Source organism: Plasmodium malariae, assembly GCF_900090045.1.
Source record: "Plasmodium malariae genome assembly, contig: PmUG01_00_37, whole genome shotgun sequence".
Taxonomy (NCBI): domain Eukaryota; phylum Apicomplexa; class Aconoidasida; order Haemosporida; family Plasmodiidae; genus Plasmodium; species Plasmodium malariae.
Genome location: NW_021638310.1, coordinates 1 through 27,973, shown reverse-complemented (window position 1 = coordinate 27,973; position 27,973 = coordinate 1). Strand labels below are relative to the sequence as shown.

At 18.8% G+C, this 27,973-nt stretch overlaps 3 protein-coding genes and 4 pseudogenes across 7 annotated transcripts; 2 read left to right on the top strand and 5 right to left on the bottom strand.

Annotated features, from left to right (window-relative positions):
- Positions 1–1,082: 1,082 nt before the first annotated feature.
- PmUG01_00062800 lies at positions 1,083–1,996 on the top strand (annotated as a pseudogene). Its single transcript is given in 3 exon segments — positions 1,083–1,676; positions 1,694–1,717; positions 1,844–1,996. Coding segments are annotated over 3 exon segments (771 nt in total).
- Positions 1,997–4,699: 2,703 nt separating this feature from the next.
- On the bottom strand, positions 4,700–5,661 carry PmUG01_00062700 (fam-l protein; the record flags this gene model as incomplete). The annotated part of the gene is made up of 2 exons (XM_029005155.1): positions 4,700–5,446; positions 5,575–5,661. 2 exons carry the CDS (start codon positions 5,659–5,661, stop codon positions 4,700–4,702), a joined length of 834 nt encoding a protein of 277 aa, XP_028859132.1.
- A 1,752-nt stretch (positions 5,662–7,413) lies between these two features.
- Positions 7,414–8,379, top strand: PmUG01_00062600 (annotated as a pseudogene). The gene is given in 6 exon segments: positions 7,414–7,485; positions 7,500–7,640; positions 7,654–7,755; positions 7,770–7,988; positions 8,003–8,281; positions 8,296–8,379. Coding segments are annotated over 6 exon segments (897 nt in total).
- A 2,723-nt stretch (positions 8,380–11,102) lies between these two features.
- On the bottom strand, positions 11,103–11,983 carry PmUG01_00062500 (annotated as a pseudogene). Its single transcript has 2 exons — positions 11,897–11,983; positions 11,103–11,774 (listed from the first exon to the last, which is right to left on the bottom strand). Coding segments are annotated over exons 1-2 (759 nt in total).
- A 3,496-nt stretch (positions 11,984–15,479) lies between these two features.
- On the bottom strand, positions 15,480–17,968 carry PmUG01_00062400 (PIR protein; the record flags this gene model as incomplete). Its single annotated transcript, XM_029005144.1, has 3 exons — positions 15,480–15,659; positions 15,830–17,224; positions 17,894–17,968. The coding sequence occupies 3 exons, from the start codon at positions 17,966–17,968 to the stop codon at positions 15,480–15,482; spliced, it is 1,650 nt and encodes a 549-aa protein (XP_028859131.1).
- Positions 17,969–22,559: 4,591 nt separating this feature from the next.
- On the bottom strand, positions 22,560–23,449 carry PmUG01_00062300 (annotated as a pseudogene). The gene is given in 3 exon segments: positions 22,560–22,877; positions 22,891–23,232; positions 23,351–23,449. Coding segments are annotated over 3 exon segments (759 nt in total).
- A 1,880-nt stretch (positions 23,450–25,329) lies between these two features.
- PmUG01_00062200 (Plasmodium exported protein, unknown function) lies at positions 25,330–26,193 on the bottom strand (the record flags this gene model as incomplete). Its single annotated transcript, XM_029005133.1, has 2 exons — positions 25,330–25,983; positions 26,107–26,193. The coding sequence occupies 2 exons, from the start codon at positions 26,191–26,193 to the stop codon at positions 25,330–25,332; spliced, it is 741 nt and encodes a 246-aa protein (XP_028859130.1).
- Between the last annotated feature and the right edge of the window lie 1,780 nt (positions 26,194–27,973).

Sequence of the window (27,973 nt, the reverse complement as noted above, 5' to 3'; positions counted from 1 at the left end):
AAATCAAAAGTTATAAAGATTAAACTGAAACTTTAGCTTCTTGTGTAATAGTATGAAAAAAAATAAGAGATTGCTTTAAATAATATAATAATGTTTATCTCTAGAATAATATATTCATACTTAAAATATTATTTTTAAGCGAGATATTTTTAATTTAACGAAATAGTACTTATTTTAATGTATTATAAATCTATTTAACTTGAATTTATTTTTCATTTATGAAAAATTATAATTTCACTAAAAATCACGAAATTCGGATTCTTAAAGAGCTTATATATTATTATCACATATTTTTAATATTAACTGAAATAATATGAAACGTGCCATTCTAACACTAAAATAAAAATAAAAGGGAAAATTCTATACCTATAAAATAAATAATATTTATCTATTTATAGTATTTTAAAAGGTAAAAAAAGATTTTTAATTAGATACTCGAATATAATTGGCAATTTATATGAGAATACACTAAAGTTAATTTATTTTTTTCTATAGAATGTAAGTACATTTATATAATTTTCACACGAATAAAAATAAAACGGAAGAATATTCATTACTATAATTGTATTCTAGATACAATAAAGAAATTATGTTTTTCAAATTATCATGTTTACAATTAAAAGCTTTTATATTGTACTGTACAAACTATACAACCTTATATTAATTTTAACAAAAAATTAAAGTGGTGATTTTATTATGAATTGTTTTTTTAAATTCTATATATGACAAAAAGGAATGCATCACATATAAACATAAAGCGTAACATTTTTTCACTTAGGTAAATATCAATATGACGTTAATTTAACTTTTGCTGTTTCATTCACGTATATTTATATACAATGGCGCAATCATTTTAGGGGAAGCGTAAGATTTATTTGTTTTTTATAATATTTATATATATCATAATATTTCATTAATTTGTTGTTACATAAATTAAATATATATTTTTATTCATTCAAATAAAATTCTACGAATATATATTATTATTATTAGCAGTATTTTTTATTTAATTTTATTATTTTTTTAAAATAATTCATGTAATTACATCTTCAATATAAAACGGAATAAGGGGGGTTAGTTAAAATGTTAAGAGTGATAGTATAAGTCCTGAACAATATTGTTCTAATACTAAATATAATTCTTTAGATATTCCTAATACTAATTTTATTACATTATATCAACAGATTGGTAGATATTTAATTGAAATTAAGGATAAATATTATTCGGATAATATCAAACGTCATAAATACTTGAATTACCTGATAAATTCAGAAAAAAAAAATAAAAAGAACAATAGCTACATTTTGTTTAGCCCCTTTAGAGATGTTTCGTCTAAATTAGATAATATATGCATACAAGTAATAAAAGAAATTGATACTGAATCTTTAACAAAGCTTGAATAAATATACGGTTATTATGATGATTTTAGCAAATTTAATGTTACAAAACAGGATTCTGGTGATATAATTTGTGGTAATATTAAGAAATGTTATAACCTTTACAAGAATAATTGTGAAAAACATCAAAAAAGTAGTTAAAATGCTTTTTGCGAGGAGTTAATTGTAAAGAAGCATTTGATAATAAAATTCATATGGTAACTCCTTGCACTGGTTTACCACATATTTATCACCTATGCAAGTAAAATATATATTTGCTATCAGTTTATCCAGATCGGTCGTATTAATAGCATCATTCTCTTTATTTTTTTTTATATAAAGTGAAAAAAAAATTATAGTTAATAACGTGAATATTCTAACACAATGAGTATGCCCATTTTCACAATAATTTACAAGCACAAAACATTAATATATTTAGGTATATATACATGTTTTGTTTCATATAGTTTACTTTATTGAAATCATGCTTATATAATAGCTTAGTTATGAAAAAAATAGTTGAACTTAAAGAAAAAAGAGAATCCTTACCAAATATATATAATGTATTAGATAAAAAATTTAAAGGAAGTTCTCATAGTATAGGGTATCAACCACAATGAGATCCTTGATACAAAAATTACAGTTTATATTATTTGCCATACAAAATATAATACTCCGTGGTGCAAAAGTTACATATATGAGGATATTTTTTAATAAATAAATAAAAAAAATTAGAAATGTATACATGCGCATAAAAATTAAGAAAAAACTACACAGCAATTATTCAAACAAAGAGTTAACATAAATACAATACTATTGTTTGAATCAGTAGCAAAAAATTTATATATATATGAATTTTTCTTTAGAATAAAAATCACATAATTTTAAGGTATAAATATATAACACAAGATTGTGAAATAAATAATGATTTTATTACACATTAATATATAGAAGCGTTTATTAAAGTAGTATTAAAGTGAAAAGAGAAGAAACAGAAGCTTTAAAAAAAACACCAGTAATACTAATGTGCAAATAAAAAAACAAAATTCAAAAAACAAAAACATTATTCAAAAATTTAAAAGAATATATATATATTATTTATATCTTTAAGGTTTCATTATCATTTATCTAGTTGCCGATAAACAGAATTAAAAATTTAAAATGATATGCAAAAATTTTAGTATGGTTGTTTTTGTATGGTATATATTCTACGTAACATTGTAAAAAAATTATTTATATATGTAGTTAAGAGATATTTATTCTACTCAATCTCTAATTTATATAGCAAACCTCTCAATGTTTAGTTTATAATTCATATATATGTTCTTCCGAAGGATTATACTTAATTTTCCTTTTCTCCTCTAATATATTTTATACATATAACATCCGAAGTAATAAGCAAATCTATGTATGATAAATAAAAAACATATATAAATTTATTATACAATTATAAAAATTACACTAAAGTAAATTTTAAAAGTAACAAATCGCATATATATTAATATAATTCGTTTTTATTTACTTTATAGTAAGTAAAAAATACGACAATTACTTCCTTAAATGTAATATCATGTATCATTATAATACCTTAAGAATAAATAAAATTGAACATAAACCTACTTTTATTCAAGTTTCTAATAGAATTCCACTATTATGATATCCGAGGAACACATTATTATACATATTATATTTTAAAAATTCAGTCTCTTTTTTTATTACATGCAAAAATTTCAGATTCTGTTCTAATAATCATATTAGTAATTTCAGAACGAGTATTAATTTTAATGATTCTGCATAGCCATGTATTATCTTAAATTTTTCCATAAATCTGCATTTTTATTATTAATTTAAATATGGAATTTATCAGATTATGCGTAATGTTAAATTCAAAATAATTAAACAAACAATATTTATCGTTAAAATTATTTCACGTTATAGAAACATTAAAGTTTTCATACTAAAAAAAAACATAGTAATATTTTTACAATAAGGAGATACTCAATTTTATTTTTCATAATAATTTTTTTATAGTAATTATAAATTTAATGAGGAAAAAATATCTCAGCATATTGTTCAAGTTTCTAACAAATACAGAAACACTATTTTGTTTATTATACTTTTTTAAACATTGTTTTAATTTTTACTATGTAATATATATTTAAACATTTTGTGCTTCAAAATATACATGATAAAAAAAAATAAAAATATTAATATAACATTTCTTTCCTAATCAATATATATAATATCATTTGGAAATATTTTTAACACAACATATATAAACTATTTAGTTAATCAACAAATTCAACATATTATTAATAATCTATTTTTTATAGAGTAATTTCAGTAAAAAAAAAGGTGCTTTATTTTATATATTTAAATTATAATATTTAAACTAAAAACATTTATTACAGATTAAAAAAGTATTTTAAAAATTCATATTTCATTCCTATTACCTTTTTTTTTTATGTATATAAATAAAAAAATATATATCTCAATTTTGCAAATGTCTAAAGTTTATTTATTTTTTTTTTTTTTAAACATAACTAGTTGTAAATTTGATAATATATATAAATTAATAAATTAAAATAGCTATAGTAGCAAAATTAAAATATTAACCATACATACTGATCTCAGAACCCTATATAAAAACCAAATTATTTTATTATATATTTACAATTTCATATTTTTACCATGAAAAAAGTATAAGGTATATTAAAATGTATCTTAAGTAAATATATGTTTGGTAATGTATTTTTAAAAAAAACTAATTTTCTAAAATACATATCAAGTCCAATTTTATGTTTATAAAAAACATATACATATACAGAATAAAATAAACTTTGCTTCATTGTAAACTGAAAAGACATTTTTCTAATTAGGCAATCAAATAATCATTTTAATCTACAAAATGATAAAAAAATATAAAGCAGTATTTTCTTTGTACCTTAAATATAAATTAACATGGGAAACCACTGAAATTATATAAGTTGTAGTATTATATATTAATTAATACCTACAAATATGTATTTTACTTAAAAGCCAGATGAAATTCACAAATATATATACCAAGAAAAAATATTTAGTTATGAGGGAACATTAGTTCATAATACACATTTAAAAACATTAAAACATTTAAATTTATAATAAGACTAATAACAATATACATTACACCTGTATATAAAACTTACTACGTATACGTTGTTCAACATGTAAAAATTATGCTATTGTGTGTATATTTATTAAGTCTATTACTGAGAAAATATATATTTCTTTTCATGACGAAAAATTTTTTATAGAAAGAAACATAAATACTCTTATTCATTTTACCTTTTACGGTACTTAATTTTTTCATATTTTTTAACTTTTTTGTGGTAATAAACGATTCTTGATATAATTATGATACAATATATAATGAAGGGTATGACGTAAAATAGATTGAAAAGAAGTGGTATGGTATAACAACACTTACCACTAGTACCAGTTGATTGACACTTATACTCTAATAACGATTTTAAGAAAGTATCCTTAAGATATTTGTTTACAACATTAGTCCAATTACTTAAAAAGCTCTTCAATATATCAACTAAGCCCCATACAAGGCCATAACTACCACAGTAATCTAATACAAATGACAACGATAACAATATGAAAAATATTAAAGTTGGAGCAAGTTGCGATGCCAGTTTTTTACGCATAATTTTTTTATAAATCTTATTACTAATTGTTCTGTTATTTTTAAGAAAATCTTCATAATCAAGTTCTTTGAATATTTTTTTTTCTAAACGAGAATATTTTTTTGTTTCAAATACATAACATTTATTTTTATTAGCATGTTTATTTCTTCCAACATTATTCAGTGAACTTTCATTTACTTGCATTGTTGTTCCTGTGGCCACTTTTTTATTATTAGATATATATTTTTTTTCGTTTAATTCATTATTTGGCGTCTCATTTTTTAACTCTACAATGCATAAATTCTTATCGCGTTTACATTTTGCCAGCAATCGAAAAGTTCCATTTAATTTACTGTCTAGTTTGTAGTTCTCATCCAAGTATTTGCTAAAGATATTCTATAAACGTAAAGTAAATATTTATCATACATAAGATTAAATAATCTCATGCTACAAAAAAGCATTGATATAAAGTAAACTCAAAAAATATGAATAAAAAATAAAAATTTGTAATAACATTTTTATACCACATCTTTGTAAAAATAGCATATCAAAGATAAAAGTACAAAAGTAGAAATTTCAATCAAAAAAAATAGATTCATTTTTTGGATCATTATATATATTTAATATTTCAATATATTAATAAAAAAATTAACAATAATATAATATTCATTTCCTGAAAAAGGATATTATAATTATTTATTTAGTTCGTTATTATTATTATTATTATTTTTTCGTAAAAAGTGAATAGCATATATGTATTCTGTTATTTTTTACAAAAGAAGCGATGAAAATTAACTTAAAAAATATAATATAAAGTTTTTATTTTAATCCTAGCATTAAAAAGGTAATTTGAATTAGAATAATATCATTCGAATTCAATAACAAATATTCAATATATATAAATTATCTATTTAATACATTAAATTAGGTAATTATTTAATAATTATTTTAAATATAAAATAAAGAATATAATATTTGATTTCTTAATATATTGAATATATACCTAATATAGAGAATATAGAGAATACTTTGCGCTATATTTTTAGAAAAATATTACTGTTTTAATTGATATATATATATTATAAATTTTAACATTAAAATTATATTTTTGGAATAATTTTTATATAAAAAATATTAAATTCTAATGCCGCTGTTTTTACCATTGTATCTGTATAATTACATTAAGAGTAAATAAACTTTACTATATTGTTTACCAATTTATTTTATAATAAATATTTAAATAATTTTCATATAATATTATTAAATAAACTATGATTCAATTGCAATAATAATATAATAAATGTATCTCTTCCTCTATAAAATTCCTTAATACGCAAATTAGTTATCCAACACATAACTAACCACTACAAATTAAACTTGAACTATAAGTTCTTAAATATATATTAATAATAACCTGAATATGAACAAACAAGTGGTACATACGTGCGAATGTTATATATAGAAAAGAATATTATTTCATAAAATATTATATCTTTTAACATTAATTAAGATAATATAAAAATAATTAAAAAACATTATAATATTTATTTACAAGATTTCCAATTTTTATATATGCATAAATTAAATATATTGATATTAGATATCTCTCTTCAGATATATCTTTTAAAAAATTTGAATAACTTATGTTTTTTCATTTTATAAGTTACATGTTTTCAAAAATATTTACAATGTTATTAATAAATCAATTATTTATCTAAAGGGAGGTTTCAGTATAAGCTTAAAGTAAAGCAGCTTTAACAAAATTTGCCTTTAATAATGTTAAAATTCCATAAATAAATTTCATACAAAACCATATAATTTATCTTTATTGACAAAATAAATATTAACATTTAAATTATAATATGTTAGATGTCTAAACATTGATAAAAACACCATAATCATTTTATGATCTATCTATACATATAACATGCATATTCTTTAAAATTTATATTATTTTAAAGAACATTAAATTTTGTAAAAATTCCAAGACATTAATAGAATATAATTATAATTATTTACGTATTAATATTTCTACTGTTGTTTAGGTTAACGTACGAGTAAAAAAAATAACAATAGGAAAAATTTATAAATAAGCATCTATATATAATAATGTTATGCAGGTAATGTATTTATTCATAAAATTTATTTACATTTAATTAAGAAGTTAATTAATTTTCATTATAAATATATTATTAATTTTTAATGAAGTAGTTATTAATTTATATAGAATAAAATGAGTATCTGCTGTATTATGTATGTTAATATCAAACTAATTTTATTTTAAAAAATGAATTCTGTTAGTAGAGTCAAAAACATACAAGTATATTATAAAATTAATATCGTTTTTTTTTTATATTTATTAAAATTCTGTGATATTATAACTTAAACATTAAAAGGAAATTGTAGATGTTATTTCAGATGTTCAAAATGACACGGGTAAAGTGCTAAAAATCCAGGAAAGAAATGTAGCAGTAGTTGAAATAACGAATTTATAATATCAAGTCTAGATACTGTTGGATATTTAATTGTACTAAATGAACAATATAATTCTTATAGCATCAAATATTATAAAGATTTGAATTACCTGATAATCGCTCAATAAAAATATATTAAGAATGCCACTTAATTTTCAGATATAAAATAAATTTCCATCCCAATTAAATAAAATATTTGTGCAAGAGTTTAAAAATATTGATACAGAAATTTTAAAAAACTCTAAGTACTATACAGTTATGATAATGCTTTTAACAATTTTAATGGGCAATATTTTGGTTCTAATGTTAACTGTTGTATACATATTAAAAATTCCTTTGACTTTTTTATTTAACATTACGATCAATTCCAAAAAAAAATTAAAAACATTTTTTGTAAAGAATTAAACAATTTTAAAGAAATATATAATAATATAATGTGTAATGTAACTTCTTGTCCTGGTGTACCACAAATTTACCACCTACTAAAATAGATTATGTATTTGTTGCTAGCTTTACAATATCTGCATTATTACTAACAATTTTCACCTTAATTTTTTTATATAAGATTAATAAATATTATAATTAATAATGTGAATAACGTATCACAATTCTTATAATTCATTATCACACAAAGTATTAAAAAAAATAAAATAATACTTTTAATTACATATATATATCTTTTTTTTCATATAGTTTACTCCAATGAAATCAAATCTACTTAATCGTTTACAAAAGGAAAAACTAATTAAACTTAAAGAAGTTGAAAAAGAAGCAATAGAATCACCACAAAACACACATTATGAAGCAAATATAAATTATGAACGAAGTCTTCATAATATAGACTATCAACCACAATTCTACAATTGATACAAAAGTAGAGTTTATATTATTTTCATTAGAAAGTCGAACATTTATTCGTGTATATGTTACATATAAGAGGAAATTCTTAAATACATAAGACAAAATAAAAATAAATAAATGAATACATTTGTGTAAAAATTACAAAAATAATGATGTAAATGTATTTTAAAAAAAAGCATGACATAAATTCAACCCTATAGTAAAAGTCAGAAGCAGAAAAATTAACATTTGTATGAAATTTTTTTAAGAATGGAAAACAAATATTTTTAAAACGTAAATATACAACGCAAGATTAATAAGAATATGCTGATTCTCATGTACAATTATATGAAGTAATGTTTATTACATAAGTATTAAAAAGGGGGAGAAAACGAAACAAAACAAAAGAATCAAATATAACAACAATAGTTTTATTACATAATAAAAAAACAATAACCTAAGATAAAAACATTAATCAAAAAGAAAAATAATAGATATTATTCAATTATAACTAACATTATTTTAAGCTTCTATCATTATTTATTTTCTTACAATTAAGTTGAATTAAAAATTCAACTCATAATACAACAATATTAATATTGCAATCTTGATTTTGTAAATGTTCTATGTGAGAATGTATTAAGAATCATTATACAATATGATAGGATAGGTTAATTTTAGTACTTCTCAAATATAAATGAAAAGATTCATATCCATTAATTAATAATTGATAAATATATTCCTTTCAAGCACAATTCTTAATTCTTTTTCTTTTTTAATACCATTTTATATATTTAACATCCAAGTAAATTAAACAGATTGATACATGATAAATAAGAAATATAGATAAATTTACCTTATAATTATCTATTTTTCTATAAATCATATTATAGTAACAAAATACATTATTCATGTTCCTATATATTATTTTTATTTACTTCATACAAAAAGAAAAATAAGATAAATATTCCAATAAATGTCATAGAAAGTAACACGAAATTATGAAAAGGATCAGGTAAATTGAAATATAATTCTATATTACTTAAGGTTTTTCATAGAATTCTACTTTATAGTCTCCATAGAACTTATTATATACATATTACTAAACGTATGATATGTTATAAATGGAACGCTCTTTCTCCATTATGTGTATTTTTTAGGTATTGTTCTAATTTGTACATTAAAATTTTCAGAATACTCACTCGTTTTTATTATTTCACATAACAATGTATTACCTCGGATTTTATTTTATATCCGAATTTTATTTACTAACATACATATGACATTTTTCTAATTGTAATAAATACCACATCCAAAAAAATAAAGAAGAAAATATATATTAAAGAAACTATATCACTTCATGGAAATTTTGGAATATTCTTATAAAAAGTATAAACCCAAATAATTTTTTAATAAGGAAGTAGTCGATTTTATTTTACTTGATCATTTCTTTATAATAATCATAAATTTAGTAGAGAAAAAGTGTTCAGCATATGGTCATACTTTAAATAAATATAAAAACACTATTTAAATTGTTATATTTTTTTAATCATTGTCTTTAATTTTAATGTAAATATTTATAATAATATATATATATATTCTAACAGTGTAATAATGCTCATAACAAAGAAAATTATAAAAATAATAAAATAACTCTTCTTTATACACTTATTTATGCATTATAAACTTATGTTATTTTTAAAAAAATTAATATATAAAAATTATTTTTTTAATTATTATCCGAATACAACATATTTTAATTTATTATTTATAAAAAAATTATATCAATGAAAAAAACCTTGATTTCATTTATATTCTAAATGTATATTATTAAAAGAAAAAAAGATTGTTGCAGATTAAAAGATGCTTTAAAAATTTAAATTGATCTTTAAACTTTTTTTCTTTTTTTTAGGTATATAAATAAAAAAAAAATTTCAATTACTTAGAATCTTAAAGCATATTCTCTTCATTTTAAAAAAGAATTATATATTTAATTATGTACATAAAATTATCATATTAAGAAAAAAAGTAACAAGGATAAAATTAAAATACTAACCATACTCCACTAGACTATGGATTCTACATAAAAGGTTATTATATTATTATATATTTATAACCTAATAATTATAATATTAAAAAAAAATAATGTGTTTTTTAAAAATATATTTTAAAATAAATATATATAATACTATATGTATGATAAATACTATTTCCTGAAATTAACAACGAATTTGATTTTATTATAAATATATATATTTATACAACAAAGTACATTCAATTCAATTCATAATTCCCCAAAAAAGACATATTTAGTTTTAAATTTAAACGAATAATTACTTTTTTTATTTACACAGGATTTAATAATTTAAGTCTTGAAAAAAACGTAAAATAATAATTAGTATTATTTTTTATAGTAGCAAATGTAATTTGATACAATACATCAATAGATTTATACGGATCGGACTTCTATATATTAACTATAAAAAACATATTTATATTTTTTTTAAAATAATGTAAAATATGGAAATATATATATCATAATATGCTATTATAATTAAAAAAAACGTTAAAATATAAAGTGCAATCATTAAAAAATTCAAATTAATAAAACAATTAAAGGAATATATTTTTACTTTTGCTGGTCAACAAAGATACTGAAGTGCATTTGAATATATGTAATGTAAGTAATTTATTGTTATGTGTACTATTTGTGTACATTATTTATGGTATTACAGATCTTATTTATTATATTTAACTACCTTACGTAAGGAAGGATACGCCGTATTATTAATATCATATTTTTTTTCTAAAGCCTTTAAATATTTTACAACTCTTCTGTGTATAAACAACATTGCTACTGCAACAACAAATGTTAATATATAGAATAACAAAACAAATAGACGAATTTCATCAAATAAACGTATAACTCTATTAACATCATCCAAGTACCCCAATTTTCCTAAGACTATTAACGTGATACCAACTAGTAAATGAAAGCTCCCTAAAATAAAAATCCCAAGTAATTTTAATTTTATATCTTCCTTTAAAGATATAAAATCTTTAATCCATGAATTCCTAACTATATTTTTATAATATATTTTGTCAAATATTCTTTTTTTACAATATAAATTTCCTCGAATGTACATAGATGATTCAGTTCTTCTAGGTAGCTTATAGTTTTCTGCACTTTTTAATAAAACTTTATCTGCCAATATATTTTTTTCTACATTTATTTTTTCATTATTATATATATCTTTTTTTATTTACCTTCCATTATTTGGTATCACATCATTTATCCATATAGTATATGGACATTTCATCTGTTTAAGTTTTGCTAGTAAACGATAAGTTATTTGACCTAATTTTCTATCATTGTCATAATTCTCATCTAAATATTTATTAAAGCTACTCTGACAAAACAAGGAATACATTCATAATTTAAAAGAACAAATAATTTCATACTAACAAAATTATTAATAGAAATAAAATGAGTATAATATTTATAATACATATATCCATATTATTATCATACCATATTATTGTTAAAATGATTTATCCATGTCAAAAGGATAAAAGAAAAAATTTTGATAAAAAATGGTAACTTAAATTTTTCTTCCATGATTCAAAATTCTAATAATGTAATATATTCAGTGAGGAAATATTTAATAATAAAATAGTATTCTTCTAATTACAAAGAACATCATATATATTTTTTTAATATTATTTCATAAACATTTAATTATAGTACATAATTATAATGCATTTTACAATAAATAAAAAGGAATATAACTCTAAAAATATATTATAAAATTATTATCTTAGTGTTAATTATAAACAAAATTACCTTTTGTAAACATAATATAGTACACGTTAATTAATAAATATCCAATATATATAAATTAGCTATTTAATATACAAGTATATCTAAATAATTTTTTTTTTTTTTTCTTTAAAAATAAAAAAAAAAGATATATAAATATTTGCAGATATTAAATTTATACAGAATATAGAATTTACAGAATATAGATAATTCGTTCTCCTATTTATGAAGAGAATCATAAATAATCTTAATAATATTTTCCTACTATTAATGATAATTTTATAAACATTATATTATGCAAAAATTACTTATTAATAAAACATTAATTAATGTAAAAATATAATAATAGTAAAAATTTTAACAAAAAAAAATATAATATGTGCTTATTTTTGTGTTATATATTTCATCCATTTATTTACTATGTAAATCTATGATACTACACATATTTTATAATATATTGAAAAACCAAAATTTCTAATATACTACTTAATAAAAAAAATATACATTTTAAAGGAAAATAATGAATGATTTTTTATTTCTGTAATGTATTTTTTGAAGTTCATAACGTTTTAATATAATTAATTTATTCAATTATTTCTAAATGAAAATTTTTGAATGCACTTAAATTCTTTTTTTTCTAGTTCATTATGTATTTAGAAGAAATATTTGTATAATAAATAAGAAAAAAAAAAAAGAAAGTAATATATTATTAATCTATTTTTATAAAATTTTCTATTTATATAAAATAAAAATGGGAATTCTCTTTTTTTCTTTTTTTATAATGCAGCATATATTGACCTAATGGTGTAGTTTAATTGTTATTATATAAAAAATAAATAAGCTTTTTTTTTTTTTTTATCTTATTTGTTTAATAACTTTTTGCTTGTAAATACTTATAATACTTTGAAATTAAATAATTAATTAAATTACAGTTTTACTAAACAAAATTGCATTTTTTATGAAAAAAATTACATTAATATTTTAATAATTAAAATGAATAACAAATAAAGTAAATTATTCCTAAAAATAAAAATAGGCAGATGTAATATGTATATAAATAATTTTAAATAATTTAATGACATATACATATGGAAAAAGCATAAATGTTTTATTCATATATAATTTATATATGTTACATAGACTAATTATTAAATAAGTATATTAATGATTTAACCAATTCATGATTTTAATAAGAATTACGTATAATTCTAAAAACAATAATTATTATCTCTATATTTCATATAGCAATAATAAAATATAAGTGGATATTAGAATAATATAGTGGTTTTATATTTATAAAATTCTACATGTTTAACAAAAACTAAAGCAAACATTTTCTTATCAATTATTGAATTTTTATTTTATATTTAATTCAAGGCGTTAAAAATTGAAGGGAATTGTTCAAATGAATAATAATACATGAAGATATATAAAAAATAACTTTACAAAAATAATTATAGTTTTCATTCCAACTGTTAAAAGCAGTATTGTAGTACTTATTTATCCCACAGAATTTCATTTCCTGTAGATTGTTAATTAGTTTTAATATAGTATACAAAATTAATTTTATGAAACCATAATTGTAAAACAAGTGAATAAGCATAAAAACTAATTAAAATATTTTGTTTTTTTTATTATTAAAAGTTTTTATTAATACTAATAAGGTTATTTAACGTGATATTTATTAGTGTTTTGGGAATCATAAAATATATAATTATTATTAATAAATTTTAACTAATTAATTGAAATAATTTTATTCATAATGATTAATTAATCTTATAACCTAACAATGAAACACTGGAAAAATAAATAAAAAACATCTTATATAAATGTAATAAATAAATTAATGATAAATTACCAAAAAAAAAAATAATAATATAATATATATATAAATAAATTAAAATAATAGTTTATAGTTAATATTTTTAAAATACTAAAAAGAAAATATATAACATATAAGTTAAACAGAATTATAATTCTAACATTAGATAATAAGATCTATTAAAATATTTATATATATCACTGACAAAAAAAATTTTATTTTCCGGTAGTTTTTGTTAATTATAAGTATATTATATCAACTAAAGGTTCATATTAAAGTTTTCTTGTAAGCGTTATTTTTTTTAGTTTATATGTATTCTATAAATATATAATTAGAAATTTTATTTTGTTTTAATATTTAATAATGGATATGTTTTTATATAATAATTGCTAATGGAATTTCACTAAAATTTTATATATAATTATGTCTGCAAACAGTTGCAATATAAAATAGTTTACATATACTTAATTTAATTTTCATATATATACTTATTATTTCATAATGCATTTTTTTTGACACAAATAAATGCATTAACTTTTTTAATAATTATTTTGTTTTAATGAATATATTCATGTATATTTATAATATATTCCTCTGACAAATAATATAAATTGTATTAATGAAACGTATCGAGTACATTTTCAATATTCAACTTTAATTAATTATATATTTAATAAAAGTCTTATCTGGTATAGCGTTCAGAATATTAATAAACTTTGTCGTATATATAAAGATGCAATGTTCGTCAGATGCAATATCATTTTACCCAAAAAATAGTATAAAATAAGACTATATAAATATTGTTAGAAATTTAAAACTTTGTTACATGGATGATAACATAATCTTTAATCTTAATTTTATATTTATCTTTTTTTATTAGAAGGAACTAATTTAAGTATTATCATTTTATGAGTTACATTATGTTTACATATTTAGATGTTGGTATAGCTACAATTTTATTTTCTAATTTACATGTTCTAAATTTATACATAATAGCTATGAATTCAAAATTAATTTTATATTGTATATAACTTTAATGTATTCGATGATTTTACAAATTATATAATAAATTTATTAGACTATTTCATGAATATAATTTAAAATAGTTAATATATTTTATGATGTGTTATTGCAACTCATGCTGTATTAGGGACTTAAATTATACTAAACGTGAAAATAAATATATTTTTTTATATATTAGAAATAATAATAATATTTTCCAAAATTATTATAATTTAATAAAAAAAAAGTATTATAAATAAATTCAATTAATAATATTATTAAAAAATATAAAAAAAAATACATACAAATAAATATATAAAGTTAAAAACAAAAAGTAATATATTTTTACTATACAGCCCTTTTTCTTATTTTATTTTTTAATTATATCTATTTAATGGGAACGTATATTTAGCTCAATTTTATATACTTTTTAATATCCTTAAACTAAGTTATTTGATAGCCTGTATAACATTAATGAAATGAATTTCGTGGTTCTACATTTACTACACTAAATCTCCTCCTTTCAGAATTCCTATATGTACGTTTTATGAATCTCCTTGGTAGTCTTTGTGTACTTAATTCAGAAAAATTAGTCCTATATCTTTTTTTCCTTTTTCTAGTTTTACCTAGATATGTTCCAAATGGAGTAAACTAATGAAAAAATGAAAGATGTAAAACATATACATATATAATTATTTTACAATTATATCATTTTATGTAACTCGCATTATAAATGCAAACGTACAACGTATTCATAATATCCGACGTAATTAGATATTTACCTTAAAATATAGGAAAAAAACAGAAATTAGTCCCATTACCAAAACAGTTACAGTGACAACACGGAAAAAAGTGTTTTGTAAAATATTAGTTTCTTCTTCCTTTCCGAGAAATGCTTTTCCATTATATTTTTTAGTAACAGAGCTTCCTTCTTGATTAGCCTTTAAAACATTTTCTAACTCTGATATAATATATTTTTGTGTGTTCATTTCCATGGATTGTCTTTGGCTTTCTTTTTTAACATATATTTTAAGTTCACTTGTAGGCCATGACTTTCCCTCCGCTAGCCGATAACCCCCAGTATTCTTTATTTTTACAAGAATACCTTTTCCAACCAATTGTTCTATATACTTACAAAGTCCTGATGTATCTTCCCCTGATTTTTCTGCAGGACAATGTAATGTTCCATCTTTTCCTAGTTTCCATCTAAGATCAACATCTGTGCCTTTTTTGCGAAGTGGCAATAAATTTTTTTTATCTTGATCTTCAAATCCTACTCTCTTTCTAATTTCTTCATGTTGAACTAACGCTTCCGATTTTATCCTGGATTCAAATTCTTTATTTTCTAAAGATAATTTATCATCATTTCCCTGTTCACTGCTTCCAACTGAACTCTGATTTCTGCGCGTCATGCCAGATGCTTGTATAAAAGCACATTGTAAATTGGGGCTAATATTATTAATATTACAATTAGTGAAATGAAATGTCTCCAAAAAATCTGGTTCGAAATCGCTTGATTCTAATTCTTTTTCAGAGGTTTTATTTTCTGTAAAACTTTTTAGTCCATTACAATTTCCGTCATATGAGGATCCTAATTTAGATAAGAGTTTACTTGGATTAAATTCATTATCACAATTTAACAAGTAGTTTGGACATTTCGATATTTTTCCCACACAACATACCCCTTTTTTTCTATTGTATAATTGAAGAATAAAATTAAGATATTTTTTATATTTTTCAATTTCCACATTAACACAAGTTTCTTTAGCTTTAATATGTTCATAATTTGTAAAGTAATCAAACATATATTTCTCCTCGATTTTAGTTTCCAATTCCTGTAAGTTTTTTTGTGAAAATTTATAATCACAATTTAATATTTCATAATCTGTGGTAAGAAGGGGTTGAACTCTAAGAAATTCTTTAATAACTACTTCCACATCATTTGGTTTCGCATCATCTTTAAAAAATTTTCTTATTTCTTCATATAACCAGTATTTATAATGTGAACAACGGTTTTCATAACTCCATGACTTATCCTTTTTAGGTAAATTCTCTAAATTTCTTGCAACTTTTTTACAAAGATTAATACAATTATCCTTGTATTCACTTGTTACTGAATCAAGTATTTTACAAGCGTTGTTATATTTTACCTCCTTAATCTCAGAATTAAATTTATTATATAACGCATACGAAGGTAACTGTTTTAAAATGTCATTCTGTAAATTGAATATATACAATTAATTATATAATACTTAGGAATTATTATAAAGAATTAATATTCTCATGTTCTTTATGCAAAATGATATGTATACTAACTAACAAAAATTATTATTTATATTAAAAATGAAATTATACATGAAATTCTTTTTCCATTTTTATTATTTCCTTTAAGATATATCATATATTTACTAGATTAAACAATTAAGACCATATATATATAAGTTTGTATGATAAAATAATAAAATATATTTGAAAATTCTGCATTATGTATACTTTTTTTTATTAGTATTTACAACTATTTACATATTTCTTGGCTAAAAATAACAATAATTTTCATATTTTGAATAAATTATAAGTATATTTTATTTATTACATAAATATTTTTAATTATAACATAGATAAATTTAACACTGATGCTCAATAATAGTAAATAGTAAAAAGAAAGAAATTTAGTATGGTAAAAATATATAATATATATATATAATAATTTCTTATTATCACATTTTCTTTAATAAAAAATAGAATTTTTATTATTTATTGTTAAAAATTGTAATACCAAGTGATACATTCATATTAAGAACTTTTTCAGTTTTAATTATTTATATATTTTAATATGGTTACTTCATAAAATTACAAAATATTCTTTATTTTATAGTTATTATTACTTTAATGTCAAATATATTTTTATTAATACTGTATGTTTTATCGTATTGTGAAAAATATATAGCAAATACCTTCATTACTGTTATAAAGCAGGTATATTTTGAAAAAACAATAATAAGTAAATAAAAGAATATTACAAATATGTGAAAATGTTACAATAAAAAAAATTTTTTTTAACACAATAAAAATAATTTCATATATTTATTTTTATAATAAATCCATGAATTATTAGATAACCTGTATAATATTAATAAAAAATGTTCTACGTTAATGCCACTTTATGTCATATCTGAAATGATTACTTTTTATACCATATCACAGCTCACACAGAGAAAAGTTTTTTAGTCATCAATGTATTTATATATATATAAAACCGTCTCATAAATTATTTTTTAAACAAACATTTAACAAAAATATTAAAATATTAATTTCCTTAGAAATAAGATAAAAATATTTTTATTTTTCTAATGTGATAAATATGTTACTTCTAATTTAACTGGAATGCAATTAATGAATATATACATATATATATATACTAATTTTGGAAAATATAATTACAATATATATTTAATTATTCATAGGAACTAAAATAATGTTGAAAGTTAATATTTTTTTTGTTTCAAAATTTATAGATATACTTTAATATTTCTATTATGTGTTTTCTTTTCTAATTGTAAATGAAATAAAGCATAAAGTATTATATCAATAATTTAAGAAAATATTAACGAATATTTTTTTATGTTTCTTGATATATGTAATTACTACAGTAAGGTTTTTTAAATATTGTACTATAAAATATTGTACTTTATTCATAACACTATTATCATGCTACAAATAAAATATTACGGATTAGAAATTTATTAAAACTCATATATATATATATATATATATATATATATTTCGGGCATTTTACACTTTATTCTTTATTATTTATAACAGAAAAGAAATATATTGTTTTAATATTATATTTTTTCTTCTTATTGTACTTATGAATATGAATTTTTATTTTACTATATAAATATAAAGTTTTATTTTGTTCATATTTTTATAATTTGTTTCAAAAAAATTTTAGATACTTATAAATTTACATTTTCTTAATAAAGCTGCAATGAAAGAAATATACGAATATTTAATAATTAATTTTTTCATGAAAAAAAAAAAATTATATTATATATTATTCTTAAAGGATTTTACACCTCAATTTTTAATTGTGTTATTTATTTTTTATATTAAACGTTTTATTCAAATATAGACCTTAATAATTATGTTAATTTAGTGGTCCTGTTTTGTCACTTATGAAATCTTAAAGAACTAATGATATTACAATAAACAAAATATAACTTTAATAATTTTTTTTAATCATTTTGAGAGTTATATATTTTTCTTAAATTATTTTTTAATTTTTATTTCTTATTTTGTAAGATTATTTATTTTATCTTACAGGAATATTCATGCTTTGTATTTCATAAATTATGCCTTTTAGTAATTTACAATCATATTCATTATATAGTAATTTATATATATATTTTTATTTTTATAATACTCATTTATTTTTGTTAATTACATTAAATATGTTATATTATATAATATGTGATGTTCACCAAATTAATTAAATAATATTTAATTAAAAAATTTTCTTATTAACTGGAAGTTCTTCATAAAAATTATAAGAATATTTTGTTTTTTTGAATAATTTTAGAAATATTGATGATTTATTTTTAAAACTATGTATATAATTAGTAATAATAACATGTATTTTGTACATTGAAGAATAATTCATTATAACAATAAGATAATAATACGTCTCAAAAAATTCTCAAATTTAATATATTTTCGAAACTTGAGATACTCTTAAAAATATATACTTTTATTGTTTATCGTTTTTTTTGAAAAATAACATATTAAATGAAAAAACAATATATTTTAAATATTTTTACATTATTTTTATATTTAGCTTATATATATATACTGAGATATAATTGACATGGAAATTGCTATAATATACTTTTACAAAACAATTAAAATAATAGCTTTTTTTATAGATAATGAACTAAAGTATTATTTGTATGAAATTATATGGAATGTCATTCAAACATAACTTGAAAAAATACAAAACATATATATATTCTTTTTATAAGTAATGTAATATTTTAAACGACAAAGAAATTATATGTTAACAAAATTTTAATGTATACTGCATTTTTATGGATTATTAAAGGTATATAAAATTCTTATCATATAAAACTACTTTTCTTAATTTAGAGTAGATGTAATAGTAATTAATATCTTGTCCTTATATTGTTATATATTACGTGTACTCTGTTTCATAACCTCCCTAATAGCTCATATGTTACATAACATAGGTATAAAGGCATAAATGCATATACAGTAGAAGCGGTTTAATGAATTATCCTTTTTATTAGAAAAGTAAATAAATAGTAAATAATAAAAAGAATTTATTACTTTAATGTGAAAACGGGCTTCATTTAAAAATTATATTACTAAAAAGCGTGTAATATATTAAAGGAGCTCATTTACCACATCATTGAGTTCCTTTCCCACTTTAATATACATTATTGGTTTGTATAAACTTCTTTTGTATATATATTTGATATGTTGAGAACAATCAAATACAATATTTACTGTTAATTTTTTTTCCTTGATAATTAAGTAAAAGTGTACATAAAATTATTATCATATTCTGTTAGTCAGTTGAATAGATAAAGGAAAAACTAACATTACAATTTAAGGATATAAAAGCTTTTAGTATATATATTATATTTATATATTATTCTATTCCCACATAAGAATATATGTTTTCTATCTTATTTTGCTAGATGTTTAACAATTTTGACTTCCTCAATATATGTTTAATATATAAATTTACATAATTTAAGAATAATAATAAAACTTCCATTATATAATTAATAACTGTCTGAGTATAAAATAATTTGATTAGATATATAATATATATATGTAAAACATAAAATTTATCACCAGTGTATAGGATGTATTAACTTTTCATTCTCTATAATATACGTAATATAACATATTTTTCTTTTCAATACATTACAAGAAATATTTAGCCGATCATAAACATCCATAAATATTTCATTAAATATTTATCCAAATAATAGTTATATTTTTTAATATATTTACATATTATTATAACCGAATTAGCAAATAATATACTATAAAATAAACGAAATTAAAAGTAACAAAAGGAAATTATTTCAAGATAGTTATTAATTAGCAAATTTATTGAATATATATTATTAGGAACTAAAAAAATTTAGTATATAAAAATTAATAAAAAATTAAAACATATTAAAAATAATTGAATTCACAATAACACTTAAATAATTCTCGTAATTCTTTTTAGTAAATATTTTTGTTTGGTAGTTATTATAATAAGTTCCCAAACTGCATTATAATAATATCATAAAGTTATATAATTCAAATACTTATTAAAAAATATATTTTTTAATATTACATAGAAAAATAAAATAAGTGATATATATTATTAATAAAATAAGTCTTTTTTTATTGTCAAATGGATAATTGTGTCAAAGTCCATTAATTAAATTATTCATTATATATAATGTAATTATTAGTGAAATACGAAATTAATAGCCTATACCACATTTAAATGTGATATATAAACTTTCCATTACTTAATCCCAAATAAACAATATTTAGAAAAAAAATTCAAGAAATAATTATTAATATTTTCTTAATATTCTTCCATTATTTTAATCATTTAATAATATGGAAAAAAATATAATACATAGATTATTCATATATATTGTTTAAGTAGAATAAATATTCAAATAATTTGTGAAATATTGAGGAACCACTACAATTAAGTGCAAATATTATATAAAAATTCGTTTAATAACATCACATATTTGTGATGATTTAGAACATCCAAGTTAGTATTCAACTATAATTAATATATAATTGAAAAGTATACTAATTCATTGTATATTTATAATTTCATATATATATTATGAAAAAAAAGATGAATGTATATATAAATTACTTTTACAATATTTATGTTTTATGACACATTTTACATAAAATATATCTTGCAAAATAGATATTATTTTTTCCTAAATTAAAAAAAATACATGTATAATTACCAATGAAACGAAGTATATGCACGTTGTTTCATTCAATACAATAAAGGACAAATATTTTTTTAATTAAAAACTAATACTATTACCTAATAAAATAAACATGTTATAATTTTAGGTTACAATATGTTATGATATATAATATATATCGTTTTATTACAAATATAAGTTATAATGTTTTTATATAATAATGTGAACTATGTTATTGTATAATTATTTTAAAACATAAATATGTATATTTCATAGATATATATATAAATATACAAACATATATTTATTTTATGACATTTAGTTAATTAAGAATATAACTTGAAATACAAATTTAGAAACATTAGAATTTTCAATACACAAAAAAAAAAAAAAGAATATAATATTTTATTGTTCTCTGGAATATAATAATTATATATATGTATATTTATAATATTTTACACATAATATATATTCTTATTAAGTTTATCATTAAAAATATTATAGCTAATAATTCATATTAAAGAATTCCTTGCAGAAGTATATATGCCTTTAATTATTCATATTAGTCATTCATTAACCTAAATTTTATATATTTTTCATTATTTATTAAGATCTTACAAATTGCCTTTACAACTATAATCGATAAAGTAATGATAATTGTGCTTAATGTTATTCCTAAAAGACAGTATTTGTATGAGTCTGACAATCCACTTATAACATTTTTAAAATATTTAAATAACCCAAACTCAGTAATAGATTCCAATACTGTATCTAAAGAGTTCATCCCTGATAATACTGGTATTCCTATTCCAAAGAAGGAAATAATAATAAATATAGCAACGACATAACCATAATTTCTAAATTTTAATTTTTCTAAAGATATATCACATATTCTTTTTTTTTTCGACATAATCATCATAATCTTTTTTTTTATCTATTTTTTTCAAAATAAAATGTTTTCCATCAAACATTACATTATTGTAATCTATATATTCTGTGTAGTATTGTACCTTATTTAATAAACTTCTATTAGACTGTTTGTTCTTTCCCTTTCCCCATTTTTTATTATTATATATATTTTTTGCTTGGTGCTCCCATTTATTTTGTATATTTTCATTTAAACCTGCATCGTTTTGATTCTTATACTGTTTATATTTTGCCAGTAATCTATAATTTTTTTTATCTATTTTTCTACTATTATTATAGTTCTCATCTAAATATTTGATAAACGTATTCTAAAAAAAAGAACTTAAATATATATTATTTAATATATGATATAAAGTAATCCTGAAGAGCAGTAATAATAAAAATAACACGTAAAAATTATGAAAAGTGAAGATATATCTATATAACATTATCATACAGCTTCATTGTTAAAATGACTATACAAGATAAAAAAAAAATAAACCCAGAAATATTAAAAAATATGAGAAACATAATTTTTTGTTTCATCTTATAGAAATTTAATTTTGTAATAAGTTCAGTAAAGACAAATTAACAATAATGTAGTATTTTTTTTATGTTAAATGTACGATAATTATTCATTTAATTTCTTTTCTATTTTTTTGTAAATACATAGTAAAGTTTATATAACTATAATATTTTTTGCTATATAAACAAAGAAAAGTAGCTTTAAAACAACATTATATAATTATTATTTTAATGTTATTTTTATAAATTTAATATTAATTAGCATAATATAATTTGTATTCATTTGTACATATTAGAAATGTATAAATTACTATTTAATATATCAAAGTAATAAAATAATTTTTTTATTATATATTTTTAAAGTAAAAAAAAATTATATGATTTCTTAATATTTAAATATATTTAATATTTGCACAATATAGAATATAGAGAATATAAATAATGCCTTCTTCTATAGAAAAAGTGAATTATTATCTATTTTAATAATTTTTTTCTATTAATTATACTAATTTTATAAGCATAGTATTTTGGAAAAATGTTTATGCATAAAACATATTAATAATTTTAATAATAGTAATAATAAATAAAGAAAACTGCATTCCTTACAAATTTTAGTATATAAAATTTATACCACTTTCATTAGTTAATACATAAACGTATTTAAAATTTTATTGTCCACATTATAATTTAAAAATAAAATATGTATGATGTAGAAACTTAAAAAAAAATATATTTCAAAGATAAATAGTCACTGTTCCTTTATTTTTATAATATAATTTTTCAATTTAAAAATTTTTAATTATACATAATTTATACTAAAATAACTAGTTAAGCTTCTTTATTTTTAAGGAAATAATTGTTTTTTATTTAAATATACATATATATATATATATATATATATATTCTTTTAGTAATATAAAAAGAAGAAAAAAAAAAAAAAGAATTTTAACATATGCAACAATAATTAATAAAAATTAATTTTTTATTTCCGTTCTTTATTATCATAAGTTATAAAAACAATTTATAGTATGTTTATTTTTAAATATTTTTTATAATACATATTTAAATAATTTTGCAAAAATGAAATAAATACACACATGGACACAACAATAAGTTAAAAAATGTTTTTAACTCTTCATCTAATTGTGAAGATTTAGAATTCTGTAATTATTAAAGTTACATAAAACCAGAATTTAATAAAGATCTTGTTTTATGATATATGCATATTTTATCTTTTAAAACATATAGAACTATTCATTTATAAAAAATATATTTACAATAAATATTATAATTTTGTGTTTGTTATAAAAAGTATTTTATAGAATAAATTTTATGCTTATTTATAAGTAAGAAATAAATATATATATACATATTAATGCAACAATATATCTTCACTTCATTCTATTAAATAAAGAACTATATACATTCATCCTTATTTCAAAACTAACAATGATCTTATTAATGTTATTTAAAAAATTAATAAATTTGTACTAGAGCAACATAAAAAATTGAAACGAACAAGTTTTATTTCAAGCACAAATTATCATACATCAATAAAATTGCATGATTATTCCATAATAAATTAATTTTATCTCACATCCATATACCATTTATCAGTATCTATTTTAATCCATAAATATAAATATCACGCTGTAATACTTAATATAACAGAAGAAATACTTTAAAAACATATTGTGAAACACTGATATATTCAAAATAACAAATATACTAATAAAGCATCTATTTACTTTTGAGTATCAAAAGTTCTAGTTAGCATATGTACATACATGTAATTTAGGCAATTATGCATATCTTTATTGAACATATAACTAATTATAATACATATTTTTATTCAGATTACTAGGTACTCTACATAAATAATAACATTTTTTTTATCCATTCTAACATTTAGTTTTCAAAATTCTTTTATGTTTTCTAAACTTCATATAAGTAAAAGCTAAATATATTATCAATATGACAATTAATATTCCCAAAAATACAAGAAATGGTATAACATAATGAGTTTCTAATTTTTTTAAAACACCTGAACCTGGTGTATCAATTTTAATATCCACAGTTTGACCACAAAAACCACCAATTGTACCTCCTAATGATGCTAATAATACCAACGAGAGTACTAAAGTAAGTAAAAACATTTTGTGTCCAAACGTTTTACATACTAATTTTCGGTATGCCTTATTTCTTAATAACGGTTTTTTTTTTATAATAAAATCTAAGTAATCAAGTTGCTTGAAAAATTTTCTTTCAAAACGAGATAATTTTTTCTTTCCATATATTAACTTTTTTTGCATTTTATATTTTTTATTGAATTCTTCATATAATGAATTTCTTTTTGATTGTATGTTTGTTTGTTTGTTTTTCCTTCTGTTGTTAGACATAGCTTTTCCATCATTTTCTTCATCTTTATGTATCTGTTGTTCTGGCTCTACAATATTTGAATTATTTTTTTCATCACATCCTCTTAATATTCTAAAATTACTTAAATATAATTTTATATCATATTTTTTCTGTCCATACAATATATGAAATGTGCTCTAATAAAATAGGAAATATTTATTATTTTAACGATTAAATAACCACATTCTCGAAATTCGAGTTGATGAAAATAAAAACCTGTTAAATAAAAAACACAAATGTTTTAAATAATAATATCATACCTCTTCATTGTAAAAATGATATATCCAAGTTAAAAGGATAAGCAACCCAATTTTCATAAAACAGATGGACTTAATTTTATGTTCCATGATATATAATTTTAAAATTGTACTATGTTCTATAAGATAGGATACAACAATATGATAATATTTTTTTAATTATAAATAATAATATATTTTTTGTATTAATTTTTTATTTAGTTATAAAAACATAATATAACATATATATAATTAAAATGTTTTATTCAATAGATATAAAGAATAGAAACATTAAAAATATATTATATAATTTTTATTTTAATGTTATGTATAAAAGTTAATTTTAACAAAATTTGTATTTATTCATAAATACTCAAAATATACAATTTAACTTTTTAATATAATACAGAAATTAAATAATTTTATTTTTATTGTATTTCATAATATAAAGGATAAATGAATATCTTAATATTTATAAATATTCAAATAATACAAAATATAGATTATATATTAACCATTATTCTATACGACTAAGATGCGATATCTAATTTATATCCTTTTTTTTCATTAATAATTCAAATTTTATAAATATTATATTTTAAAAAATATTATTGCAATAATATGCTAATGGTAATAATATAAAAAAATAATAATATTTTATACAACTTTTCTGCTCTAACATTTATTGTATTCCTTTATTTTCAACATATACTATATATATCCTTTCATTTCCATAATATATTTAAATGATCTAACGTATAAAATACTGCTTAATCTATTAAATAATAATATATGTTTTAAAGGACAGAAAGTACTAATTTGTTATTATTGTAAAATGAGTTTTGAAAATTATATTTTTAATTAAATTAATACATACAATTTCTAAATAAACATTTTCAAAATTATTAACACAGTTTTCATTTTATTTTTAATTAAATATATATATTTAGAAGAAATATTTATATAATAAGAAGAACAAAAAAATAGTAATATTTTATTATACCAATAATCTAAAAAATTATTACATATATAAAATAAAAAGAGACCTTCAATTTTCATATGCTTATTACGTAGTATATAGTATCTACATAAGAGAGGTTTAATTGTTATTACGTAAAAAATAAATAACTATTTTTTTTTTAAATTATGATTCTAATAACTTTATGCATATAAATACTTATAATTATTCAAATTTAAATAATTAATTATAAGTCTCTTTTAGTAACTAGTAATTGTATATTTTACGACAAAAACTATTTTGAAATTTTATACTCAATATATATTCACAATAATTACTATTAAGAATGGAAGTTAGATTGTATAATTATAGGGTTAATATAAATATTTCAAAATAACTCAATAACGAACACCTATATAAAACCTAAACCATTGAAATATTTATAATACATGTAATATTCACAAACTATAGAACGTATATATTAACGATGTATCTTTTTCATATTTATATTAAGAATTATGTACTATTCTAAAAGTATCAATTCTTGTAAAAACTCACCATATGGTAATAATAAATCATAATAAAAAGTTAATTACAATGTTATAGAGCCCTTTATATACACAAATGTTCACATATTAATCAAAATTAAAGAATAGTTTTTTTTTGCAAATTGTAGTATATTCGTTATCTTTATTTTAAAAATGTAAAATAAAAAAGAAAAAATGCAAATGAAATATATGTTATATAATAATAACCATACAGAAAAAATATAGTTCTCTTACAACTATTAACAATTATATTGTAGTGATACTTTTTTTCTTATTAATTTCATTTCTTATATATTGAGAATTTAGTTTCAATTCATATACATAATGTATTTTGTGAAAGCATAGTTGTATAACAAGGGAATGAGTATAAAAACTAAACGAATAA